General features: G+C 30.8%; 6 protein-coding genes across 6 annotated transcripts; 2 read left to right on the forward strand and 4 right to left on the reverse strand.

Annotated features, from left to right (window-relative positions):
* Positions 1-2,510: 2,510 nt before the first annotated feature.
* On the reverse strand, positions 2,511-3,356 carry GO595_003534 (splicing factor U2af small subunit B-like; the record flags this gene model as incomplete). Its single annotated transcript, XM_067916565.1, has 1 exon — positions 2,511-3,356. The coding sequence occupies one exon, from the start codon at positions 3,354-3,356 to the stop codon at positions 2,511-2,513; it is 846 nt and encodes a 281-aa protein (XP_067776281.1).
* Positions 3,357-4,235: 879 nt separating this feature from the next.
* Positions 4,236-7,064, reverse strand: GO595_003535 (uncharacterized protein; the record flags this gene model as incomplete). Its single annotated transcript, XM_067916566.1, has 1 exon — positions 4,236-7,064. One exon carries the CDS (start codon positions 7,062-7,064, stop codon positions 4,236-4,238), a length of 2,829 nt encoding a protein of 942 aa, XP_067776282.1.
* Positions 7,065-7,354: 290 nt separating this feature from the next.
* GO595_003536 (tRNA-dihydrouridine(20) synthase [NAD(P)+]-like) lies at positions 7,355-8,308 on the reverse strand (the record flags this gene model as incomplete). The annotated part of the gene is made up of 1 exon (XM_067916568.1): positions 7,355-8,308. The coding sequence occupies one exon, from the start codon at positions 8,306-8,308 to the stop codon at positions 7,355-7,357; it is 954 nt and encodes a 317-aa protein (XP_067776283.1).
* Positions 8,309-17,217: 8,909 nt separating this feature from the next.
* On the forward strand, positions 17,218-17,694 carry GO595_003537 (Bromodomain containing protein; the record flags this gene model as incomplete). The annotated part of the gene is made up of 1 exon (XM_067916569.1): positions 17,218-17,694. One exon carries the CDS (start codon positions 17,218-17,220, stop codon positions 17,692-17,694), a length of 477 nt encoding a protein of 158 aa, XP_067776284.1.
* Positions 17,695-18,468: 774 nt separating this feature from the next.
* GO595_003538 (40S ribosomal protein S7) lies at positions 18,469-19,017 on the reverse strand (the record flags this gene model as incomplete). The annotated part of the gene is made up of 1 exon (XM_067916570.1): positions 18,469-19,017. The coding sequence occupies one exon, from the start codon at positions 19,015-19,017 to the stop codon at positions 18,469-18,471; it is 549 nt and encodes a 182-aa protein (XP_067776285.1).
* Positions 19,018-22,800: 3,783 nt separating this feature from the next.
* GO595_003539 (3'5'-cyclic nucleotide phosphodiesterase family protein) lies at positions 22,801-25,908 on the forward strand (the record flags this gene model as incomplete). Its single annotated transcript, XM_067916571.1, has 1 exon — positions 22,801-25,908. One exon carries the CDS (start codon positions 22,801-22,803, stop codon positions 25,906-25,908), a length of 3,108 nt encoding a protein of 1,035 aa, XP_067776286.1.
* Between the last annotated feature and the right edge of the window lie 450 nt (positions 25,909-26,358).

Here is a 26,358-nt window from a genome sequence, read left to right on the forward strand (position 1 = left end):
GATGTAATTAATACAGGTAAATATGCAGTTGCAGGTGGAAATCTAGAAATATTTCATTTATGTGAACTAAATCATTCATCCTTCAAAAGCGCATATGAAACTGCAATTAAGTTTCATCAAAATGATTTATTTAAATATCTTTATGAAAATAAAATTATTGATAAATCAATCCAAGCTGATAAAACAATGCTTAATTATTTCCAAAAAATCTCTATTACTAGTGGTAATTACGAACTTTTATTATTTTTTGAAGGAGAAGGAATACCGTATGATGATAAAAATATTTTAAAAGAAATAAAAATAGGAAATTTATTCCTTATTAAATATCTTCATATAAATAATCAAAATACAAATTTTTTAATATACTCTACAAAATCAGAGAATGTTGAAATTGTAAAATACTTTCTTGAACAAGAAGGAATTGATATTAATGCTAAAGATATTTATTTGTTTTATTTGAAATTTATTTTAATAATTTTATATTTCAAAATAATATTTGGAAATTGTTTTAAATATTTAATACAGCACTTATATGGGCATCTGAAAAAGGTTATACAGAAATCGTTAAATTACTTCTTGAACAAGAAGGAATTGATATTAATGCTAAAGATATTTATTTGTTTTATTTAATATTTATTTTAATAATTTAATATTTCAAAATAATATTTGGAAATTTTTTATATTATTTGAAACAGCACTTATATCTGCATCTTCAAATGGTTATACAGAAATAGTTAAATTACTTCTTGAACAAGAAGAAATTGATATTAATACTAAAGATAAAATTTATTTTAATCATATTGGATAACAAAATAATTTTTGGAATTAATATAATTTGTTTTCCACAGCTCTTATTTATGCATCTCGGAATTGTTACAGTTTTATTGCTAAAAAACTTCTTATGCATAAAGGAATTGATATTAATGCTAAAGACATTAGATTTTATCTATTATCATCTATTTTAATTATTTGGCATCCATTAAAAATATTTGGAATTTTTTCATATTATTATCTACATCTTTAATATGGTCATCTACTAATGGTTACATTGAAGTAGTTAAATTACTTCTTGAACAAGAAGAAATTGATATTAATGATAAAGATATTTATTTATTTTATTTTATTTTTCTTTTAATAATTTAATATTTCAAGATGATATTTGGAAATTATTTAAATTATTTAATACAGCACTTATGCATGCATCTGAAAATGGTAAAATAGAAATTGTTAAATTACTTCTTGAACAAGAAGAAATTGATATTAATGCTGAAGATATTTATTTGTTTTATTTAAAATTTATTTTAATAATTTTATATTTCAAAATAATATTTGGAAATTATTTAAAATACCCAAAACATCACTTATATCTGCATCTTCAAATGGTTATACAGAAATAGTTAAATTACTTCTTGAACAAGAAGAAATTGATATTAATGATAAAGATATTTATTTCTTTTATATTATTTTTCTTTTAATAATTTAATATTTCAAAATAATATTTGGAAGTTATTTAAATTATTTAAAACAGCACTTATGTTTTCATCTGAAAATGGTCATACAGAAATAGTTAATTTACTTCTTGAACAAGAAGAAATTGATATTATGACAAAAGATGTTAAATTATTCTGAAATATATTTATTTATATTGTTTAAAACTCAAAAAAAAATATTTGGAAATTATTAAATTTATTTGAAACTTAGCTCAAGTTGGCAGAAAAAAATTCTCATGTAGAAATTGTTCAATTAATTCGTGAAAAATTACCAAGTAAATTTATATTTTGTTGAGAATAATATTATAATAATTCTCAAGAATAAGCTATAGTAAAATTACAATATCAAAATTATCCATAATTTTTTATGAATAGCTTTTAGAAAAAATTTCACATGGAAAAAATTTATCATCTTTAATTTTGGATCATTTTGAAATATTTAAAAATTAATTCAAGCACTATTGTACTTCGGGAATACTTGTGTTACAAAAGGATCTTCTGAAATATTTGCTTTATTGATTCCTGTATTCATAGTTTCCAATTCATTTTGTTCTGATTCACTTTCATGATAATAAAAATAAATAAGCAGGACTATGGACTCAAGAAGTGGAGAGCAAACAAGTAATATTATGATATAAATAATATAATCAATACGACCTTCATATTCTGACCATCTACAATTCCATGCAGATGCAGAATTAAGAACGATATGGAATAAGTCATAATGTGAGAAAGTTGATGTAATAATTCTCCAAAACTCTTTTTAGTTGAGAATTTTATCCGGATAAAATTTGATGCAACATTTTCAACAGGAACATTATGTTTATTAAGCAAACAACAAACAACGCAATTTAAAACAATTATTATATCCGTAATAGGAAATTGGAAAATGTCAAGAATTGGTGGTCTATATCCAATTTATTTTATGTGATAAAAAATGAACAAACTTTTTCAATATGAACACGTCACTTTTCAATAAAGTTATCAAACCAAACTTTGGGTGAAAATTTAAAAATAAACTTAATACCTTCTTTGTCGCTCATAACCCCTTTGCCTACTTGGCCTATCATAATCTCTTGGACTTGGAGATCTTCTTCTATTTCTAAAAGAAGATTTTTCGTAATCTCTCTCATAATCTCTTCCAGAAGATCTCTCGTAGTCTCTAGACTTCGATCTTTCACGGTCTCTTGATGATTTTTTATCATGATCATTAAAAGATCTTTCATGTTTTCTCTCATAATCTCTTCTTGAAGAAGATCTTTCGTATTCTCTTGACAAGCTTCTGTCATATTCTCTATGTGGTGTTCTACTTCTGTCGCTTTTTTCTCTTTGTCGTTGATGATAATTTTCATCATTATCACTACTATAAGAGTTACGTTGTCGTGGGCTTTCAGTACTGTTGGAATCTTTGGTAAGAATACAATGCTCAAGGACTTCGCTAGATGGATATTTTGGATGTATGAAATTGCAATTCTCACCATGCTGACATTTTCCAAGATGAAATTGACGACAAATGGCACCAGAAAAAACATCAACAGGTGAGTATTGTGCATCAATTGGACGGCCTGCATAGTAACAACAACGAAGATTTGAAAATGCTGATACAGCATCTTCAAGATTTTCATAACGGACAAGAACATTTCCAACAAGATGATCACAAAGATTAGATGCAACAAGAAGATCTTCAATAGGACCAAACGTGCGAAGCTCTTCATAAATATCAATGTAAAATTCGTCAAAATTTCTGTCGAGCGTTGAATTGCTGATTTCAAGAACCCCTTTAGGGAGTAATGATATAAAACGTATAGGATTTGGATAAAGATTACATAAAAGAAGTGTTTTTGAAGCTTGTGGACGAATATGCATTCGGGAACAAGTTTCCCCGTTCATGCATGATCCAATTTTTTGGAAGAAAGGACAATATAATGAAATGTTTCTTTTTTTAATTCAACTCCTTTATACCCATCTATTTTTAGCCATGACCAATAAAATAACATAATGAACAGTCCAACGCAAGCCCATTTTTCTTTGATCTGACGTGTTGCTGTTTTGGAACGTATTGTACAATTCAAGCAGCACATAGGTAATAAATATACAATTATTCCATTTATCATTGTTAATTCATCAACATTGTCTTCTTCTTCTTTGTATTCTTTATTATTTAACTTTTCAATTAAAAGGTTGCAAATTTTGAGGACTAAATATCTTCAAAGGACAAAAGTCATCCATCGAATCGTTTCCATTATTACGGAACCAACAAATCATTAATGTGTTATTGAATTTACGAAGTCAAGCAGGAGAGATATATGGTATATATATATATATATATATATATATTTTATGAAAACATCACAATAATTCATATTTAATCAAAATCACATTCTAAATCGATCGGATTTCGTGTGTACACGCACTTTTGCAGATAATGTACACGGGAGGAAAAGGAAGAAAAACAAAAGAAGCAAAATAAATGCATTTCATGATCAATGAAAAGGAGTTTTATGTATATCATGTCAAACTGTTGAATAAAAATGTTTTGTTGTGGAACTTATAATCAAGCAAATGTAGTCAATTTTAATCACAATATTTAATCCGATCTTGAATAACTATATTAAACAACATCATCAAACTCAATTTACTTAACACAGCGTTCAATTTCATTGACATTTCCTCAAAAAATTAAATTTCACAAACAAAAATATTTCTCTGTTTGTATAGTTCATAATATTTAGTTAAATTCATAAATTACGAGCTCGACTCATCCGATGACGAACTTGATGACGAATATTCATCACTTCCGCTCACCTTCAACACGTTTTCATTACTCACATTATGTAACATTCTCATTTTCTCGTTTTGTTCCTCCTCCATCAGCCTCATTCTTTCCATCTCTTCTTCCTTCGCCTTTTCCTCGGCGCGTGCAATCGCTTCAGCCTTTGCGCGCGCAGCGTCCTTTTGTATCTCCGCCACAACAGTCGGCGGCCTCCTTCTCGGCACCATCGTTCTCCTGACGATTTGCTTCGGCTGTTCCTCTTCTTCAAACTCCACCACTGGCTTCTCCTCTTCCACAACATTATTCACAACTTCTTTTTGTTCTTTTTGTTGATATGCATTCACAGGATTACCGTATTGGTCGCGAGATGACTGCGCACTTAATATCCGCGGATTCGACTCTTGCAGATCTTTGATCTTTTGCTTCATGTTGACGTTCGTCTTAATAGGAACTTCGCGGCGTGGCGGCTGCTGCTGCTCGGGCTGCGGGTTGTTGAACATTGCGACGCGATCGGTGAGCTTCTTGGGCGGTGGCTGCTGCGGCTTAAGCGGCTGCTGCTGCTCAGTGTTCTGCTGCTGGAACACTGCGAGCTTCGACTTGATCGATGCGTTCGCTTGTTGTTGCTGTTGCTGCTGATTGTTCTTCCGCTTCGGTATCCGATGGCGGTGGTGCTTGCGGCGATGATGCCGGTGCACGCGGTGGTGCTTGCGCGGGCCGCCGGGGTATGCCGGCTTGTACTGGTCCTCGTCGTCGTTCGCTTTTGTGGCCATTTGCTGTTGCTGCTGCTGCTGGAGATTGTTGGCGAGCGCATTGATTTTGCTTTGCAGCGCATTGTTGGCGCGTTTGGGCGGCGCTTCTGTGGGCGGCTTGGGAGGAACTGCTGGAGGAGGCAGCTGGTTGAAGATGGCCATGCGCGCGCTGATCGCTGACGACGGCTGCGCGGGCTTTGGGTGTGGGCGAGACGGCGCCTGCGGTGTGGAGAAGGCGTTCTTTGGCTGCTGGAAAGCGGCGGCTCTGTCTGATATGTTGCGCGGCTTCTTGCTGCTGCTTTTGGACGACGATGACGAAGATGATGATGACGATGAGTCCGATTGCTCTTTTGGATACGGTGCGTTCTGTTTCGATGACTCCGAGTGTTCGATTGATGGATTGCGAACTGGCGGCTGTGGATTTGCTCGTGCAAATGACTTTGCGCGGTCTGCTATTGAAGTGCGCTGCTGCTCATTTGTTGACTCTGAGTGCTCATTTGATGGCTTGTGCACTGGCGGTGTTGGATTTGCTTGTACAAATGACTTTGCGCGGTCTGCTATTGATATGCGGTGTTGCTCATTCGCTGACTCCGAGTGTTCATTTGATGGCTTGTGCACTGGCGCTTGGTTCTGTTGAAGAAATGACGCAGCACGCTCAGCAATTGATATGCGGCGCGGCGGGAGCTCCTTCTTTTCCTCTTTTGATGATGACGAAGACGAAGACGAAGACTCCGAATGGCGCTGGCTCGAGTTCGAGATCAGCGGCGCTTTGTTTGGGGCTGGCTGAAGAAATGACTTCGCACGCTCAGCAATCGAAGTGCGGCCTGGTGCTGGAGGGTTGTCTTGAACTGTCGATGCGCTGCGTGCTGCATGCGGCGGAAGTGGCGGCTTGGAATGAGGAAATGATTTCACATTTTTGTCCGACGAAACTGAGCTGGATGAATCAGATTCTTCTTTAACATTTGTTTCTTCGATTTGCGGTGGCGGTGCACTGTTTTCAGATGCTTTAGATGAAGAAACTTCTGATCCATTGTCCGAATGGTTGGAGTCTGATGTGTAACTAACTTCGGCGTGCGCTTGTTGGATCTCTTCTTCGCTCTTTTGCTCGATTTCTTCTTTAGATAAAGAAGATGACGAACTTGAAGACGAGGATTGGGATTCTTCATGCGTTTGCTCAATTTCTGGTTCTGGTGAAACTTGTACTTCTTCCTCATGTGCTTCTTCTATTACTTGTTCATTTTGCTCTATTTCTGGTTCTGGTGGCGCTTCTACTTCTTCTTCATGTGTTTGCTCATTTTGAATGGTTTCTTCTTCCATAGGTTTTTGTTCAACAATTGGTTCTTCTTCGTTAACTGGAGTAACAACTCCTTCAGATGGTTCTTCATTAGAATCACTGCTTGAATCGCTTGATGTGCTTGCTTCTGACTTGTGGAAAGACGATGACTTTTTGAGTGTCACTTTTTTGTTTACATCATCATTTGGTTTTGATGGTTTCGAGGTTTTACCATCAAGTAAAGGTTTTTCGGCTTCACTGTTGGAATTGGATGATTTGTTACTGCTTTTGTTTTGGGAATGATCAGATTTTGAAGAAGATGATGAAGATGATGAGGAAGATTTAGAGGAAGAGGATGATGATTCCTTGGTAACCTCAGGTTTAGTCTCTTTTTGAGGCACCTTTTTAACTTCAAAGGAATTGATTTTTTCTTCTGGCTTTTTAATAGGTTCTCTGTTTGCGTTAGAAGTATTTTTAAAATTCACAGCTGCTGGATGTGTAAGCACTACGGGCTCATTTTCTTGTTTCTCAAACATTTTAATTCTATCAGACAATTTCCCAACAGTTCTACCTGCTTGTTTTGTTCCATCTTCAGTTGATTTCTTTGTTTGAAACATAGCTGCTCTATCCGTAATTTTTCCGATTGGTTTTATGTCACGATTTTTTTCTTGCGGCTGAGCATTTTGGGTAAAAGCTTTCATTTTTTCTGCAAGAGCAGCGCTTCTTGTTCCTGTAACTATTTTTGGAGTGGGGTGGTGTCCAGCATTTCCCCCATTCATTTTGCGGAATTCTATCGAAATCCCTCTCAATCCAGTCGGTTCAAAATTGAACAAAGAAAAGTGTAATTGCCGTCGGTTTCGCGTTCAAAAATAGTGTACGTTATGACTTTTGATAACTTTACTGAATTTGCCCGAATACGAATTGTCCGGTCCTTTTTATGGATTTTTTTCAGAAGTTTTGATATAGTTAAGTTATCCTATTAACGTCAAATACTTTAGATACAATACTGCACATTATTTTTAAGGAATTAAAAACATTAAAAAAAAACAAATTACAATTAAATCACATTTTATTGATTTTCTCGAACAATTTCATTAAATTCATCCCATGTTTTGGCTTTCCCAAATGGCTGTGTCATTGCTCTTGCAAGTTGTTTCGTTGATTGAAGAACTTGCTGAAGGCTAAATTTGCAAGAACTAAACTCTAAATGATGTTGTTCACCTAAAATCGCCATTTGTGAAAGTACGTCAATTGGTTTTTGGACATCTGCACTAAAAATCGAAGGATTCATCATGGCTGCTCTACACATCATAACACCAGAACAACCGGTCATCTCGCGCATTTTTGCTGCATCTTCAAGCGATTTCACTCCACCATTACCGATTTTGATGATATTAACAGAATCAAAAATTAACTTCATCTTATCATAATCAACTGCTCCCTCATGTTTCTGCTCTTTGAGCCTACCATGAACAGTAATTGCATCAGCACCAGCTGATTCAATGGCTTGAGCAAATTGAATGGATTCTTCATTTGTGTCTTTGACTCTGAATTTTACGCTAATTGGCTTGGAGATATTCCGTTTGAGGGTTTTTATGACATCAACTGCTGTTTCAAGTTCCATGGAACTTCCACAATTCCGATGTGTAGCAAATTGCTCTGGACAACCGCAATTCAGATCAAACCCATCAACAAAATCATATACTTTTTGACAAGCTTCGAGTGCTGTGGCTCCATCGTTAGAGATGATTTGAAGAATAATATGACCTTTCTCTGCCTCACAAGTTTCGAAAACTGTCTCATTATGACCATTTGATTTAGCAAGAAAAACGGTATGTCCATTTTGTGAATCAACAGTTGATTGTTTAAGTTTTAAATCAACAATGCCTGGAGAAAAAACAACATCTGCGCCATAATGGAGACACGCGAGCCTAAAAATGTGGGAAGAACCGCGTACCATTGGACCTGCAATATTTTTATTTTTGTAAAGCTTTTCTGCAGCAGATTCTTCTTGTGTGCTCATCCAAAAATAAACGTTTGCCGCGGTTTTGACGACCAACAAATAAATGAAATAAATTTTGTACACATTCATCATAAAAGCATTATTTTTCATTATAAAAATTATAAATATTGAACTAATGTTCTAAAACAGTATAACCCGCTAATATGTTTCCATAAAATAATAATAATTTCTCAAAGAATTACTTTGCAAATAGTTTTGATTTCGTGTAATAAGTCAAGGTGCTAAGTAAATTAAGAAAGGAAAATGATATAAAATGATTTTTAAAAAGACGAAAATTAGATGAAATTTGCTTTATTAATTTTTTTAACACAAATAGTTAAATAAAATCCAATTAAAAGTGTTCTCTTGATAAGCCTTTTACTTAATTATTTCTTTCCCATACATTAATGAGTAATTTATAATTTTTTAGTTATTTGTTGTTATAGTAAATAAATGAATCATCGCATAAAAGTGGTTAAATAGTAATTACCATTTGACAATTGATTATAGTTGGAAACCTCAGCCAAATTAATCGAAATAGTAATCCATTATTTAGTGGATCATTAAATGTATCTTGTTCATCATAACTAAAAGGATTTTCAACAAATGTTTCTGGTATACAAATATTAAAAGAATCTAATGTTCTTCTTCTGGAGGAGAATAAAGTTGAAACTGTTGTGAAATACTGGTTTCGAGTTGAAGGTTTTAGAGGTTGATTTTGATCAATTTCGCTGAATCTTCCTTTAGAATCAAGTTCATATCTTTCATTGTCATACATGATGTATTTAGCAGGAATGTGAAATTTAGGACGACTTGTCATAATTCTCGGCTGATGCATGAGCGTATTTGATTCATACATTTATTACTAAATAAATCTTATACATTATATTCTACAATTGATTTTATAAATTTACTTTTCTACAAATTTACATATATAAATAATAATAAAAAATACTGAAAAAATTTATACTTATTATATTAAAATACGAAAATAAAATGCTTATTTATGCGTTTAGTTTTTCATTATGATTTTCAACATAAACTTAATTTAATATTATACTTTATTTTTCATAATTCATCAATTCTTTATTTAGCACAATTGCCATTTTTCTTGTATATTCACTTTCCAGAATTGTGTCCGCGCTCTACAACATCTTTTCTAGCACATATAATGTTTTCATTAAGTTTTTAATTATTATTAAAAGATTTAACGCAAGCGTTTCACGAAATGTTTACACAATCGACATTTTGGAATGAATACAAAAAATTATCTACAAACAATAATTTACTATATTATTTCCGATATAATTTCGCTTATTAAACGGGATTCGACAGTTCCCAAACTCATTCCTATGTAATCGCCAATAAAAGCGGATGCCCCTCCGACCATATCTGTTTCGAACACTGGCGTTTTTTCTCTTGGCACGAACTTTTGCGTATCCAATCTTTCTTTTAATGACATCATAAATTCCTTTTCCATTTCTATTATTTCTCTTGTTCTTTGTATTCTTCTTTCGAATGCATCTGTTTGTACTTTTCGTTTTTCTTCGTTTAATACTTTTGCTTCATTTGCATTCTTTTGATTTATCATTTTAATGATTTCCGTCTTTTCTTTATAACTCTTTTTGATGTTTTCGGATTCGTTTCGTAATTCTTGTGTATGTTCTTTAAGCTTTGCAAACGCTTTTGCATTTTCTTGTTTTTGATGTTTCTCTTGACTAATTTGCGCAATCTTTCGTGAAGCGCATATAAATTTATTTGCAAATTCGCGATTTTCTTGAAACTTTCGAAATGTTTTCTTAATGTTTTTCGCATTTTTAAGTTTTTTCATTTGCGATTTTTCTCGTTTATGTGTAATATTTTCAGTTATTTCCTTCTTTTCGATTTTGTTTCGTTGTATTATTTGTTGAAGTTCATTTTGTCGTTCAGTTTCACGTTTTCGTTTTGTTGTCATTAATTTGTTTTGTGTTTTTTCAATTGATTTTCGTTTAATTTCTATTTCATTGTTTACGTTTTCGTTTTCGTGAATTTCATTTTCGATTTGTCGTAAACGAATAAGTTTTGAAATTGCATTTTTTAATGCTTCTTCAAGCGAACGATCTGTTTTCTGTGAATTAATTAATTTTTTATTATTCGAAACTTTTTTCTCAGGAATAATTTGAACTTTTTTAGTGTTTAAGTTATTTTGTTTACTCACATTTGGAATTATTAATTTTTTATTTTTTGTTTTGTTATTTGCGATAAATTTTTCGTATATATTTTCATCATTTTTTAGATTTGTGTTTTGTACTTCAATTTCGTTTTCGGGTTCAACAATTCCAAATGGTCTTCTTGATTGTACTGAAGATTGGATTTGAATTTTTTGTTCATAATTCGGAAATGAACGATTTGCTTTTGGTTTATATATTAATTTTGGCGGATTCCATTGGAATTCATTACGAATTTTAGCAATTGTTTCTTTTGGGGGTAAATCTGAAGGTTTATATTCGATATATTGCTCATTATTATCATTTATTAATTTTCTTTTTAAATTATTTTTATTAATCAAAAAAGAAAAATTTATTTTTTTATTTAATTGTGCGGCGATTCTTAAATAATATTTTCGAATTTTATATCCATTCCAACAATTTTGGATTCTTAAAGCAGCAAAATGTAAATATAATTGATTTTCTGTGACGATTTTAGTGAAATCATTTGTTAAATATACAAAAAGAATTGCTCTATAACGAGATTCATTTGTTGAAGAGAAATTTATACGAATAAATTTCGAACGATTTAATTCTCTTTGTGAAATATTTTTCGTAAACATTTCTTTCTTAAGATTAACTTTTATTGTACCAAAATTAAAAATACTCGAAATTGTTGTATAAGAAATATTTATATTACCAAAAGGAATATAATTCGATAACCAAAAATTCGATAATTCTTTCGAAAGAAGAATTGTTTTATCAGATTTATAACCGAATTTAATTGGATATATAATTTTAATATCATTTATTTTATTTAAATTTTCCGATTTCATAAAGAAATAATTTACGTTTGGTAAACTTTCATTAAATTTATTTATGTTAATTAAATGTTTTAACAAATATTTAATTCGTGATGATTTAATGAATTTATTTATACAATATAAAGATCTATTTTCAAGTGCTTTTAATTTCATTTCGGAAAATAACTTTTTACGAACATTAAACATTCGAATTGATGAATGTATTGTAAGTTGTGCTGCTGCGTTTTTTACACTTCGATTTGGGAATATTATAATTTCAGTATCTTTTGTTGCTAAAATTAAATCGAGAATTTTTTGAAATATTTTTTCATCATCAAACTCAAATGATAATAAAAAATTATATTTCTTTTTAAACGTTTTCTTTTGTATATCATTAATTATCTGTGGTTTAATTGTCGAAAATGGACATTTCTTTGTATAATTAATTCCATTCGGTGAAATTGTTATTTTTGGTTGAAAGTTTTTATGATTATGTGAACACCAAATCGAATTTTCTGTTATTTTATTATTTTGTATCTTACGAATTAAAATCGATTCTTCAACATTAAAATATACAAATGGCGAACCGATTAAATTCCGTTTTTTCAGATTTTTTCCAAAACGAATTAAAGCGAATTTTGTTATTTTATAATTATTCGGGAAAATAATTTCATTTTTATCACAAAGAAATACAATTTTATTCATTATATCTTTTGTAGTTAAAAATTTATATTTTTTATTTTCTTGTTCGAAAACTTTTAAAAGAGATTTTTTCCTTGAAACAAATAATTTCCAAACGTTTTGTATTTTTTTCGCTTGAATAATTTGCTTCAAGTTTAATTTTAATTTATATCGTAAAAAACATTTTTGAATCTTTAAAGAAGATCTATTTCTTTTCCTATACCAAAATCGGATTTTATCTTTTAAAAAAATAATTGAGTTCCGCATTTTTTTATACTTTTTCCGCTTTAAAAATCCTCTAAAAACTGATTGGATAATTACAGCTGATGAATATTTACGTATAACGCGATTTAAACTAAAAAAACCAACATGCATTTGTCGGACATTATATTCAATTGTGTTATTTCGCATGTATCTGAGAAAAAGAAAATAATAATCATCAATTTGAGTATATGGAAGTAATGCGATATTATTTGGAAATGCAATTTTTTGTGTAAGTCCTCGATGTTGTGATAATATGATAAAATCATTTAAAACATCAAGTTTTGGCAATTGTTCAACAACTTGATCAAATGAATTGGAATCAGTCATGATGGGATTACCTGTAAGATTTAATTGTCGTAACATTGGAATTTTAGAAAGTGAATTTATATACGCTATTTGACTTATTTCATTGTCACTAAGATTTAATATTTTGAGATTCGGAAGTAATTCCCAGTTTTCATCTGTCAATTTTGTTATGTTATTTCCTTTTAAATCTATGCTTTCTAATGTTGGAATTTTAAAGAACTCTTTTGGAAAAGAAGAAATACTACAAAATGTTAAAGAAATTATTCGAAGATTTTGTAATTTTAAAAGTATTGAAAGATCAATAAATTTTTGATTTGAAATTCTAATAAAACTTAATTTTGTAATTGGTTTTTCCTTTTCGGATATATCTGCTGAATCACGAATAATTTCTTCAGTCAAAGCATTTTTCATCTTTAAAAAACGTATCGAGGCACCCCATACATTAAACGTTCTCTTTAGATCATGTTTTTTTGGAGTACATATGGAATGCTTATCCATCAATATTAGCAATAAAAGCATCGGGAAAATATTAAGCTTATAACTTTTAAATAAAAAAAATTGGATTTCCAAAACACAATTTTTTTTTACTAAAAATTACATTATATCTAATTATAATTCATCTTTATGCGCTAAGCCATCCATTGATTCCAAATTCTGGTTCATTAATTCCACAAAAATAAATACATATTAAAGTTATGTAATTTGCAAAAGCAAAAATACAAATATTTTCATATTTACATCAACGATAGCAATTTGCAAATTATAAGAAATGGGAAAGGCATAAATACCAATTGATGTGACTGAATCGCCAAGACATGCTTTTAGAGATGGTCATTCACTGAATTATTCAACTGGAGTTGTGGATCCTCTAACTATAACACTGGCAGCTCATTTCAACCCCCCCAAATCCTACTTTTTGTTATAAATACGACACCGCTTTCATTGAAAATTTGAAAAGTTTATTTTTGAAAATGACTGAAAAACTCAATCTATGCACACTTTTCTAAAAGTTTAGTCACGTAAACATCACAAAAAGTACGGGTGTTAGCCGTTAAAAAAAACTCATAGAATGTGGATGAAGAAAGATGTTCCAGCTTTTTTGAATTAATTGTCCACCAGAACAATTAAAGTTATCAGCTGTAATTGTTAATTCCCTCTTTAAACTTTTGTAAAAACAAAAGCTTATCAAGAGGAAGAATTGTTTCCCTTCCAGCACGGCCAAAATGCTGGAAGGCTTTGGCCAGCCTCTCGAGGCATAATCCGTCAATTCCTAGGAAAAATAATGTGGTTACTTCACAAAAAATAAAGCTGTATATAAATGAATAATTTGAAAATATCCAAAACAGTAAAAATAAAACTGAATACCAAAATAATTCCCAAATTGTCCTCATCGCCATGTCAATAAATAAAAATTCATTTGAATAAAAATAAATAAATTTGAATTTTGAAAATTGAAAACTGAAAAATATAAAATAAAAATCTTGAGCTGATAAAAGAAAAGCGCTAAAAAATTTTCAACAGAGTTGCATCAAAATGACTCTCATTTGGAAAAATGACACTTTTACAGATGACATAAAAACCACAAAACCGCTAAAATTTGAATTAATTCCTTTGATGTCAAATTTTTCATTACAAAAAACTTCGGCTTTTTCATCGAAGTAAAATTTTAATCATCGGTAAACGAAATGATAAAATCCATTCATAACCTCAGCTAAAAACGTTTTGAATCATATTGCTTTAATGAAACTTAAACATGTGATCACTTTCTAAATAAAAAATAATTAGCATAAATGATTTCTAAAAAATAATAATGCATAGGGATTTATAAAAAAAATAACTTTATAGCATAAGACTTTTTAAATCACTTTTTTATGCAGAGTGATTTCATATTGTATTACTTCGAAGAAAATTAACTTCCTTGAAAAACAAATTCCATTTTCGAGAAACATTAATTGGACTCCGTCATTGTTTGGAGGGTTTGACATTATTTCTGATGTTTTAACCGCTTTTAGGAATTGTAAATGTGGAATTAGAGATATGATGAAATTAAAAGCGTCTCCCGAAATTGTAAACCGAATTGTAACTTTAACAAGGATCTCAAGATATGCATAAGTTAAATATAAAATTTCATCAAAAAATATTGTAATTTTTAAATCATATGCTAAAAATTTAACATTTACTTCTCAATGGCATCCAAATGTTTGCCTGATATACATTTATATATTTATATATATATATATATATATATATATATATATTTTGGTGTATGAGAATTAAAATGATTTTAGATGAAAAAAAATCCACTTTTTAAAAATTTTTTCCAAAACACCAAAGTTTTATTCATTTATATTTTCATATGTAGATTATATTTTTAAATAAAACCAAGACAAATCAAATCAGAATTTCCTATATAATAATTTTTAATTTAGCGCGAAAATTTGTGCACCAAGCTATTACATATTTGTTGATTTACAAATTTTTGATGAAAAGTGCAAATTTCTCTGCCATTTCTTAGTATTATAATAATTAATTAACTTTTTTATGAATAGCCATATAGTGCGCATGATAGTTTTATATAATGGATATGTTTAACTTAACTTTTCTTTAAAATTTAATTTTTGCAAATTATTATCAAATTTTATATGTATGAAATTTTTTTCCAATCAAGCACAGCCATTTAATAGATTACCAAAAAAGAAACTTATGTATATCAAAAAATTAATCAAAACAACTCAGATATCAAGTTCTTGTTGATTTTATTAAGATTTACCATTTATCATTGGTCACATTTCGATAAAGTATACAATTCAACTGCTTCAGTTTTAGGGATTTCTGTTCATATTTAGCCAGGTACGATAAAGCTACATGAATCATGTTCTTCAAATTGACATCAGTTGTATGTTCCGAAGATCAAGTACGTGATGTCATGGGTGATTTTCAAACTAAAGTCGATCAATGGCATAGAAGTACGTCAATTTCATTTCGAGGAGAAAAATTCAAGAAAAATATTGACCAAACCAAATTGACCAAGAAGAAATGCCTCCACCAGATTCAGAACAATCCACGCCAATTATAACACTTAATAATTCATTTACCTCCAATACAAAAAATAAAGAATATGAAGATTTTGGTCCAACAATTCCACTCACACTTGTTGCCAGTCGTCCAATTCGATGTAGTGAACTAAAATCGCGGAAAATAGAACCAAAAATAGTAACAGGTAAGCAACAAACTGAACTCACCAAATTTATTGAATTAGAGAAATGGGTAAACGAGCCATCAAGAGACATGTCTATTGAAATGCAAAGAAGACATATTGAAGAACAAAATGCATTTATCAGATCAAACTTACGACGTCGAATCTAGCCCGTAAGCCAGGTTACCCAAAAAGTCTTTCCAATGCCAAATTTGAACGGCAAACCAAAACCACAAAATACACCAATCACCTTATTTTACAGTAACCAACAATGCGCTCAAGGTCAATGGTCTATAATTTGGAACATTGAAAAATACCAAAATATTCCTTTAATACTTGATCGCAATGAGAAATATATTGTACTTTCCGATAAATTAGATTCTGGTGAAAGAAAGAAAAGATCACTTCGGCAATGGGATAAACTGGAAATCCTTCCTCCAAACGATAATTATTATCTTCAACTTACTACAAAAAACAGAAGGAAAAAATGTTGATATTCAACATTCGAATACAGCACTCTCTTTAGCACTCATTCAGCCTACTGTTGAAGATTTTGAGAACTTTCATCGGCCTAAATTCCTTCGTCCTTCAGCTTTACAAAGTCGATTAAATCAAGAATTCAAATTAGTCGGAATTGTCGATACTCAACCACATGATGATGAACACCTGATGTCTCCATATCTTAAAGAGCTTGATGACCTCAGTGCTCGTAATGGAATTGTATATGTTGTTGAACATACTGTTGAAGTTCCACCTTTAATGATGAATGTTGGGATGTCATCACTCTTGATTACTTACTGGCATAAAGAAAACCCAAATGATACTCCACCAAATTATGATAAAACGATGAAGATTCTTGAACCTGATGATAAGTCACCTTTTACTGCTCAAATACCAAACAACAAGTGTACTAGCCATAACAAACTTGCTTTATCTTGTACCAGTTTTTCGTCATGTGCTTCATGATCAAAATGACTTTTTGCTTATGAACAAGTTTATCGGAGGAGAACTCGGAGGTCTAAGACAGGCCAAAGTGCACCAACGTATAAAGAACGTATAGCATCAACAAACAAAGATCTTCGAAAATTATACTTCCTGAATTGCAAGATATGCTTCTGCAATTTAATGTTCCATTATCCAAAATCAAAACTTTGGCACGATGGCCGCAAGTTCAACTCTTGAAAAAGTTAACTACACATTCGAAAGATCTCTCTGATGAATCATCTAAACACAATGTCCTTGTAGATCGCTATGCTCGAGGCCCACGTAATGTATATCAAGCCTCCCTCGACAAATACAAGGCTCAATACCAATCTACGTTTGATTCCAATTTAATATATATATATATCATCTGATGAGAACGAAAGTGAAGCAGATTCAGGTAACGACGCGTTATTGGATGAGCTTGGCCTTGAAGTTGTCCATAATGATTTAGATTTGGATAATCTCGAAGACGATGGAACCGAAAAACAAGACAAAGCATTTAATGTCAGCATGAATGACCCCCCTCAACTTCGTCCATATAGTATTTACACGTATCCGAGTTATATCGATTGGGATTCATTAGGATTCGAAAATGTCCCACGTCGAACGATTGCGAAGATAATTAATGTCTCGTTCACAGAGAATGGCCTCGAGCTAAACATTAATTGGGAACGACGCCGCGAAAAGATCGAAGAATTAAAGCGCAAGAAGTCGAATGTTTATCCCGCTGAATCACCATTAGACTTTCGCGAAGATGTGTATAAGAAGGGGAATAAAAACCTTCAAAAGATCAAGAAGTGGAAATTAAGCACAAAACAAATTTGTGCTCGTACAAAGAGTTTGACAATTATTTCACTGAAGATTTATTGGTACAATAGCCAATATAGTTTTGCATTTTCTCCTAAGATTAAATCACAAATAAATCGAGCGGAGGAACGATTCCATGAATTCGAAAGACAAATCAGCAAAAGATCAAAGTTATGCTAACGATGAACAAGATGATGACGAATATCATAACAGAAAAGCGAAACTCGATAAAAACATACGAAAGAAAAAGGATCAAATCCAATCGAAAAGTTTAACCATTACTGAAGTAAGTATTTGAACCTGTTTAATAAGTTTAACCATCTGAAGAAGTATAAAGAAATAGAACAGAAAACAAAAGACGCAAAGTATAAAAAAGCAGAGGACTTCTGGAGATATATTAAGGCGCTGAAGCCTTTGACGAACGAAGAATTTGCTGCAGCAGAAAATATGATAAAAATATTGTGCGGCATAAGGAAAGGTTTATGAAGCTGGAAAAAAGAATTCCAAACGATTAAATAAAGTGAATATGTTTGATTAGTAAATTATGTTGTTTAATATTTGTTTTTTCGGATGGATTCAGTGATATAATTTGTTAAACAATTGTGAATTCGATTATACAAATGGATAAATGACCTTAAAATCGAAGGGTAAAAGTGATAGTGATGATACTTTGCAATATAAATTTACATCTTCAAATTATTGAAAGTATGACCTAATTCCTTACACTGGAAGAATTTTTTGGGTTTACTGTTATAAAGCAATTTTAACAAAGTTCCAAGCAATCCACAAAATAGCCAATATAATGATGAAATTTTCATCAAACTTTTTTTATGAATATCTAAAAACAGTTCATAAAATTTATATCAACATATTCGATATAATGCCGAGTAATTGGGACTTAACACATCCATTCGACAATGATTTATGAACACAGTTTATATAAAGACGGTTTATTTAATGAGTTGCAACTTCAAATACTGCTCTGATTCCTGTTAATTTATGGTAAGCAGCACCAAATGAACTAAGACGATCTTCGACACGTGTCTTATCATGTGCATCAAGTGTAACATATGTTGTAAGTTTTCCATCAAGACCATAGTGAGTGCGTTTAGCAACAATTGCTGTTGGATAGACAACATCATCAAGAAGTCCTTCATGAACTGCACGAAGTGTTCTTCCAGCATTACGGATGGCCTTATAACGGCGACCTGGCTGTGGTGTCTTTGGAAATGCACGACGCTTAGCTACAATAACAACTTGAGAATTTCCAAGTTTCTTTTCAAGTTCTGGGACAAGAGCTCCTTGAATCTGATGATAAGCTGAAATTTGTTTGTATGGTACTTCGACAATAACAACATTGATGCCATTTGTAGAAACTTCCTTAGCACCAGTGATCTTGAGGAGGTTCATTACCTTTTCATTGGCAGCACCTTTGATTTCGTTAAATGCAGTGTCAACTTGTTTTTCAAGAGCTGTAAGCTCGCCTTTTTTGGCTATGCTCATAACAGACGAAAGGCCATACATAACCGCCACATTTTAGCCTTTTTTACCCTTGTCAAGATTAATTAAGCTAAAAATTGTCCACTTTTTAACGCAAAATCTGATCGTCTTTTAGGCATGAAAACTGTCCATTTTCCACATGAGACAGAAGGAAAATTGCGACTGGGAAACACTTCTATCAATAAATCAAGCAATTTTTAGTTTGAACGAATAAAATTTATCTAGATCTTTTGGTTTAATAGTCAATAAATTTGATGAAAATCATCCTTTATCTTATGATTTATTTATTATTCAAATGATAATATATTATTCCTTTGTGATTAAAAATAATGTAGATTTATTTTTGGATATTATAAAAGAAATAAGACCGTTTGAAGAGTGTAATAAAATCAAATCTAATATATTTGATATATTTGGACAATTTCTTAATAATAATACAGATGAATCATCTTATCTTCTTGAAGCTATGATTGAACATAATTTTCTTGAATCAAACATTGTAAAAAACAACCAGAGTGCTTATTTTGTACATTATATGTCTAAAGAAGAATTAGCAATCCATTTAAGGGAACAATCATTTTTATATACCTTACCAAATTATGAAGAATTTTCAAAGAATGATTGGGAACTTCATAAGCAATATGTTAGAGTAGGACATAATCCAAATGAAATTGCAAAAATAATTCGAAATGATGAAATAGAAAAACTTCAAGAAATATCATCACAAAATAATTTTGATTTTGATCAAATAATTCCATAATCACTTTATGAAAGTTGTTCATTCATTAATAAAGATAATATTTCATTAATTGATTATGCAGCATTTTTTTCTTCAATTAAATGTTTTAAATATTTACTTATGAAGGATTCTATTCCATTAGACCTTATCTGGATAATTCTTAGATAAAATTTAAAATTGAATTATGATGATAAATTTATGCAACCAATTTGAATAAAAAATCGATTCAGCAACAATAAAAATATCTGATTTATAATTTTCTTATTAGGGTGGTGCAATTGATGATTCTCATTATGTAAAATGGAAATAAATTTCAATTGGATTTAAATCAAAAATAATCGTTCGGAAGAAGACCAAATGAGAAACAAATAAAATGGAAATATTTTGATTTTGTGCGTATAAAATAAAATAGAGTATAAATCACGAAATAAGTTTAACAAAATATGTTTATAATAAATATAAAATATAAATGAAATCTATCGAAAAATTTTTCAATACACTAACATCAAATATTTATAAAAATTAAAATACAGTCCCGGACAAGTAAAAATCACACTGGCCGACTAAAAATACCCATAGAACTAAAAAAAAATTAATATTGGTTTATATAATTTCTTTTTTATTTCCATTCTGTTTTTGAGTTATACAGCATTTTCAATATCTATAGACCAGAGCAAAAATTCAAAAATCTGTCTTTGCAATATCTTGCCAAAAAAATAGTTTTCGAAATTTTTGCTTTTAATATAAAAAAATTTCTATACGGTAGAGATAATAAATTTAAATTATCAAAGGAATTTATTTTCAAAAAAATAAAATTTAAATCTATAAAAAAATCATGGTTTCATGCAATTTTAGCATAAAAATCATGCAATTTGCCAGTATACACACAAAGGAAAAAACGGTTTATTTACCATTTTTACCCATAATTTTCAATACATTATAATCGTCACCAATAGTCGCCTACTTTTTTTGATGTCATCTTCCCCTTCTTCTACTTTTAAAACACAGACCAGGCGAAAGATATTGGAAATGGCTAAAACATTAGAAAAAGAAAAGAAATCCAAAATGTATTTAAGAAAGTGTGTTTGAATTTTGGTATGAAACCAATAATTTTTTCATTCAATTTTTTGCATTTTTTTCTCACTTTTTTAAAAATCTTTGTAAAAAATTATATGAAGTGGCGGTGGGTTTTATTTCTTGCTATAATATTAACACACAATAAATATTAAATTATATATATATAATATAAAATTATATTAATTAAAAATGTTTATTTTTGCACAAATGTACTTCTTGAAGAAAATTAAACTTTAATTTTTCGAATCAATAATTAAGAAATAATGAAAGAAGTAAATAAATCATGAATTTTCATTGTGTAAAATAATCTATGTACTGTACGGAAATTCTCAAAAATCATTCAATTTCGATGTAAACTATTCAATCACATTCCAACCCACCCCTGCGGTTGTGATCGTATTTCACTGAAAAAGCCCGGCTTTTTCAGTGAAATACGATCACAACCGCTCGCGCCTTCGGCTCTTGCATGAAAAAATTTGTTGTATAGTTGTATACTCGTTTTGTCTCATATGAAACAAATGGATTAATGAACCCTTCAACTTTTTGTGTGTAAGATATTGTTGTATTCTATTTTACACCTTGTATAAAAGTTTCATGTGTATTCCGATTGTTAACGGTTTTGGGGTGGTCCACAAGAATCTCCAGTTCTTTTCACTAAATTTTCACATTTTTTGTATCACTGTATGCTTTTAACTTCTGCTAAAATATTTTGAAGAACACTTTTTCAAGGAATTCATAAATTATACTTTATATTATTTATTTTGTTACAAACTCTCCAGAGAGAATTCTGATTTATTAAAAATTGTATTGTATTATATAAAATTATCATCTATAATAGATAAAAAATATTCTTCATTGTATTTATGAGATTCAGCGCTGAATTGCCAAATTAAATTTGATCTGCATTTGCTGCTTCAACAATGGTCTTCCTTCAGCCTCTAACGGTCGCTAGTACGATAGAGTAAAAATTTTAAATTGAATAGTTAACTCATAAATTGAATGATTTTTGAGAATTTCCGTACACAACAGTGTAAAATAATCTATGACCAATTTGCTTTCTTTCCACATACATACTGTGGGTACAGGTGTGTTTTTTACAATACAAATTTCTACATATTTTTGTATAGTTTATAGATATGTGTCGGTATTAACGGTCGACATTGTTACGCATTTTAACATAATATTATATGAATATTAATAATATCTATTGATGTGGAACTCTGATTTGAAACTTTTGCTCTAGATCCACAATAAATCAATAGATATCTAATACAAGGATATACTCAAACTTACTATATTGATGGTGAACGATTTTAAATCCTAAATTTTAATTAATGAATAACTTCGAAGTTAGGAATAAAATCAGATGGAATTAAAATTAACGATGTAACATTACCACCATGGAGTAAAAATGCATGTGATTTATTTGAAATACATCATGCAACATTAGAAAGTGATTATGTAGATTTTAATTAATAGTAAATTTACCGAAATGGATCAATTGATGAGATATCGCTGAAATAGCTATTTTTCATCCTTATACATATCCAACAGTTGAATATGATGAAACAAGTATTAGAAGATCAAAAAATAGCTCAAAAAATTAGTTACGCCGATAATTATTTGTGGTAATTTTATAATTTAGCATAAACTTTGTTTTGACAAAAATCACATGAGGTTTTAATCATGATAATTCATTCATGAAGAAATTCTTAAAAAAAAGATTCTTAGTTCAAAGGCACTTGGATAATTTAGTTAATACAAGTTCCTTTATAATAAAATCTTCTTTTTCTAGTCCGGAACATATCATTTTGTTCAAAAGCATATAAACATGTCAAAAAGTATGTCAGAAACGAACAAAATCGATTTTCTAACGAATTTACAAATGTAAAGTATTCAATAGCATGTTAAGATTACACAAAAAATATTTTGTAAATTTATCAAAACGTATTTTTTAAAAATTGATTGAAATGATCCATGGAACTCGTTCTCCTTCGCCGCCACAAATAATACCACATGTAAGTGGCCTCTATACATCTTCATCCAAAGGTTCATTTCGGAAGTCTATGCCATTACGAACTAAATTAAATCCATTAAATCCTATTCAAGAAGTTCAAACTAAAAATAAGCATGAAATATTTAGTGAAATGCTTTCTTCTTTAAGGACAGATCCAATTCATGTAGCAATAGAGAATTCTTTTTCAAAATTACTTGATTCAAAAAAATGTATTTTATGGGTATGCAATCAAAAAGTAAACGCACTTGTATCTCCAACTTTAGGAAAATCGATTGGTATTAGTACAGGAATTGTTGGTGATACATTTCAATCTAAGAAAATTAAAAATATATCTAAGCCAATTGAACATCCACGTTATTGCAGAGCTATTGATCATGGGAAAACACCTTCAATGTATATTCCACTTTTAACTAAAAATGATAAAGTTTTTGGAGTTGTTCAAGTATCTCGTTCAACACCATTTACATTCAACAATGAAGAAGAAATCAAATTTTTATCTGAAGGTTTTATGCAACTTTCACATTTAATTTTAAAACATCATTCAATACCATTATTAACAAATATTAATGATGTTACTGAAACATATAATCAAGTTGAACAAAAGCTTAAGCATATGTTTAAATGTCGCTACATTCAATTTTGGGTTCAAGATCTTACAACAAATGAAATAACTCAAATTACTAAAACAGGTCTAATCAAATCTGAATCAGACACATACATTGAACAACTAATTCGAACCCAAACCAGTAAAACATATTCTATTACTGACATTCGAAGTCTTCCAGGATGTACATCTGAAACATCAGAATCATTTTTAAGTTCTATGGTCATATATAATGAAACCAAACATTTTATATTTCTTTTTGGCAAACAAACACAACGTTCATTTAGTTATGTTGACTCAATTCGTCTTTCACATTTATCGCCGTTAATTTTTTCAGCGTTAACGCAGTCAAAATCAAACAAAGATTCACAAAATTTTGCTCTTCGACTTAAAGCCTTATTAGAAGTTGCAGAAATCTTATCTGAAAAATTAGATATTGATTCATTAATACCAACTATAATGGATCGAGCATGTTCATTAATGCATACTGAACGATGTTCATTATTTTTAGTTGATAATACAAAACAATCACTTGTGACTAATTTTCATGGAGGATTAGATCATTCTATAACAATACCTATAAACATGGGTATAGCAGGTGTCACAGCTACTACTGGATCGGTAATTAACATTAATGATGCATATTCAGATCCAAGATTTAGTAACAAAGTTGACTTAGAAACTGGCTTCAAGACCAAGACAATCTTGTCAGTACCGATATTTAATAATCGAGGTGATATTACAGGAGTTACTGAAATGATCAATCGAATTGATGGTTCAGCATTTGATGAAGAAGACATCAAAGTAATGATGGCCTTCAATGTCTTTTGTGGTATTTCCTTAGACAATGCCAAACTATACACTACCTCCTTAAATCTCACACGACAATTACGAATCTTTGCACAAATGGGCAGCGCCATTACCAACTCCAAAACGATCCAAAACATGTTAAAAGAAGTTCTAACCAACACTATGAATGTTATTCAAGCGATCCGAGCCACGATATATTCTCGAGATTTAGACACGGACACCATCACAATCCTCTTAAACATTGGCGAAGATGTCAGTGGTACCAACTATGAATATGCCGAAGAAGTCATTAAGTTACAAAAGCCCAAAATTTTTATTGAGAATCAAGACAAACATAAACTCGAAGAAAGTAATAGTAATAATCGGTCCAAGTTATCACGAGTTTCAAGTGTATTATCCATTGATTCGAACAATGATATCACTAATATTGTTAATAACAATGATCCGAGTGTTTGTTGTTTTCCATTATTAACTAATGATCAAAAGATCATTGGTGTTATGGAGTTAAAATGTAATTACATCTTTCTGAATGAAGACTTAAAGTTACTCGAATGCTTTTCGATATTTGCTGCGATACTATTAGAAAAGAATCAACTTGAAGACATAGCGAAGTATGGACAAATCGAAGCGACAATGAAGAAATGGATCTCTAAAGAAGAACGTCGACATTATGACATCCCACAGAAGTTACAAATATCGAAAGAACGATTACCGATTATCTTTACCATTAACTTCGATGCACCTCAATGGGATGGCATTGGCTTGTTCAAAGTGTTATGGGCGATTATGGATCATTTCAACTTATTTAAGGAGTTCGAAATTAGCAACGAAACGTTTTATCATTTCATATATGAAATTTCTAACACTTATAACAAAGTGCCATATCATAATTGGCGTCATGCTGTTGATGTTACACAATTTGTTACATATCAAATTAAGATAACTGGAATCGATAAGTTATTAACGAAGTTTGACTTGTTGGGACTAATAATAGCTGCGATATGTCACGACGCTAATCACGAAGGATTCACAAATGTGTTCAACGAGAAGGCAGAAACGCCATTGGGCATCTTGTTCAAGAACCAAAGTGTTATGGAGACACATCATTGCACTGTATCGATCCGAATTATATCGAAAGAAGAATGTAATGTATTCCATAAGTTGAATCCGGAAGAATATAAACGAATTTGGACATTGATAATACAATTGATATTGTACACGGATATGTCGAAACACTTTAACTTGTTGAAATTAGCAAACGCTGAACTCGATAAAGGGAAATTGGACATTTCGGGAAATGAAGAACATAAATTGATGATAATGAAAATCATTTTGAAATGCGGTGATATATCAAACGTTTCAAGGCCTTTCGAGCTGGCAGACAAATGGTGCGACGTGTTGTGCGAAGAGTTCTTTCGCCAAGGAGACTTGGAGCTGGAGAACGGTATGGAGCTAACTTCGCCACTGAACGATAGGGAGCACAACGATAAGCCAAAGAGCCAAATCAGTTTCTATAACTTCGTTTGCTTGCCACTCTATCGAACAGCAGCAAGGGCACTGCCCCAATTGGAGGTGAACGTTAAGCAGATTGAATCCAATTTGGAAATTTGGCAGGAGGAATTCGAAAGCGAACAAAAAGAGAAATAAATAAACTGTTTGTTAATAAAATATTGTACATGTTCGAAAAAGGATTTTCAAGTGACAAAATTAATGGAGGACATACATTTCCACTTAACTCAATTCAGCAAAGGAAAACATTTCCACTTAACTCAATTCAGCAAAGGATAACATTTCCACTTAACTCAATTCAGCAAAGGATAACATTTCCACTTAACTCAATTCATCAAAGGAAAACATTTCCACTTAACTCAATTCAGCAAAGGAAAACATTTCCACTTAACTCAATTCAGCAAAGGATAACATTTCCACTTAACTCAATTCAGCAAAGGAAAACATTTCCACTTAACTCAATTCAGCAAAGGAAACATTTCCACTTAACTCAATTCAGCAAAGGATAACATTTCCACTTAACTCAATTCAGCAAAGGAAAACATTTCCACTTAACTCAATTCAGCAAAGGAAAACATTTCCACTTAA

The sequence above is a fragment of the Histomonas meleagridis genome, assembly GCF_020186115.1.
Source record: "Histomonas meleagridis strain 2922-C6/04-10x chromosome Unknown contig_206, whole genome shotgun sequence".
Classification (NCBI taxonomy): domain Eukaryota; phylum Parabasalia; order Tritrichomonadida; family Dientamoebidae; genus Histomonas; species Histomonas meleagridis.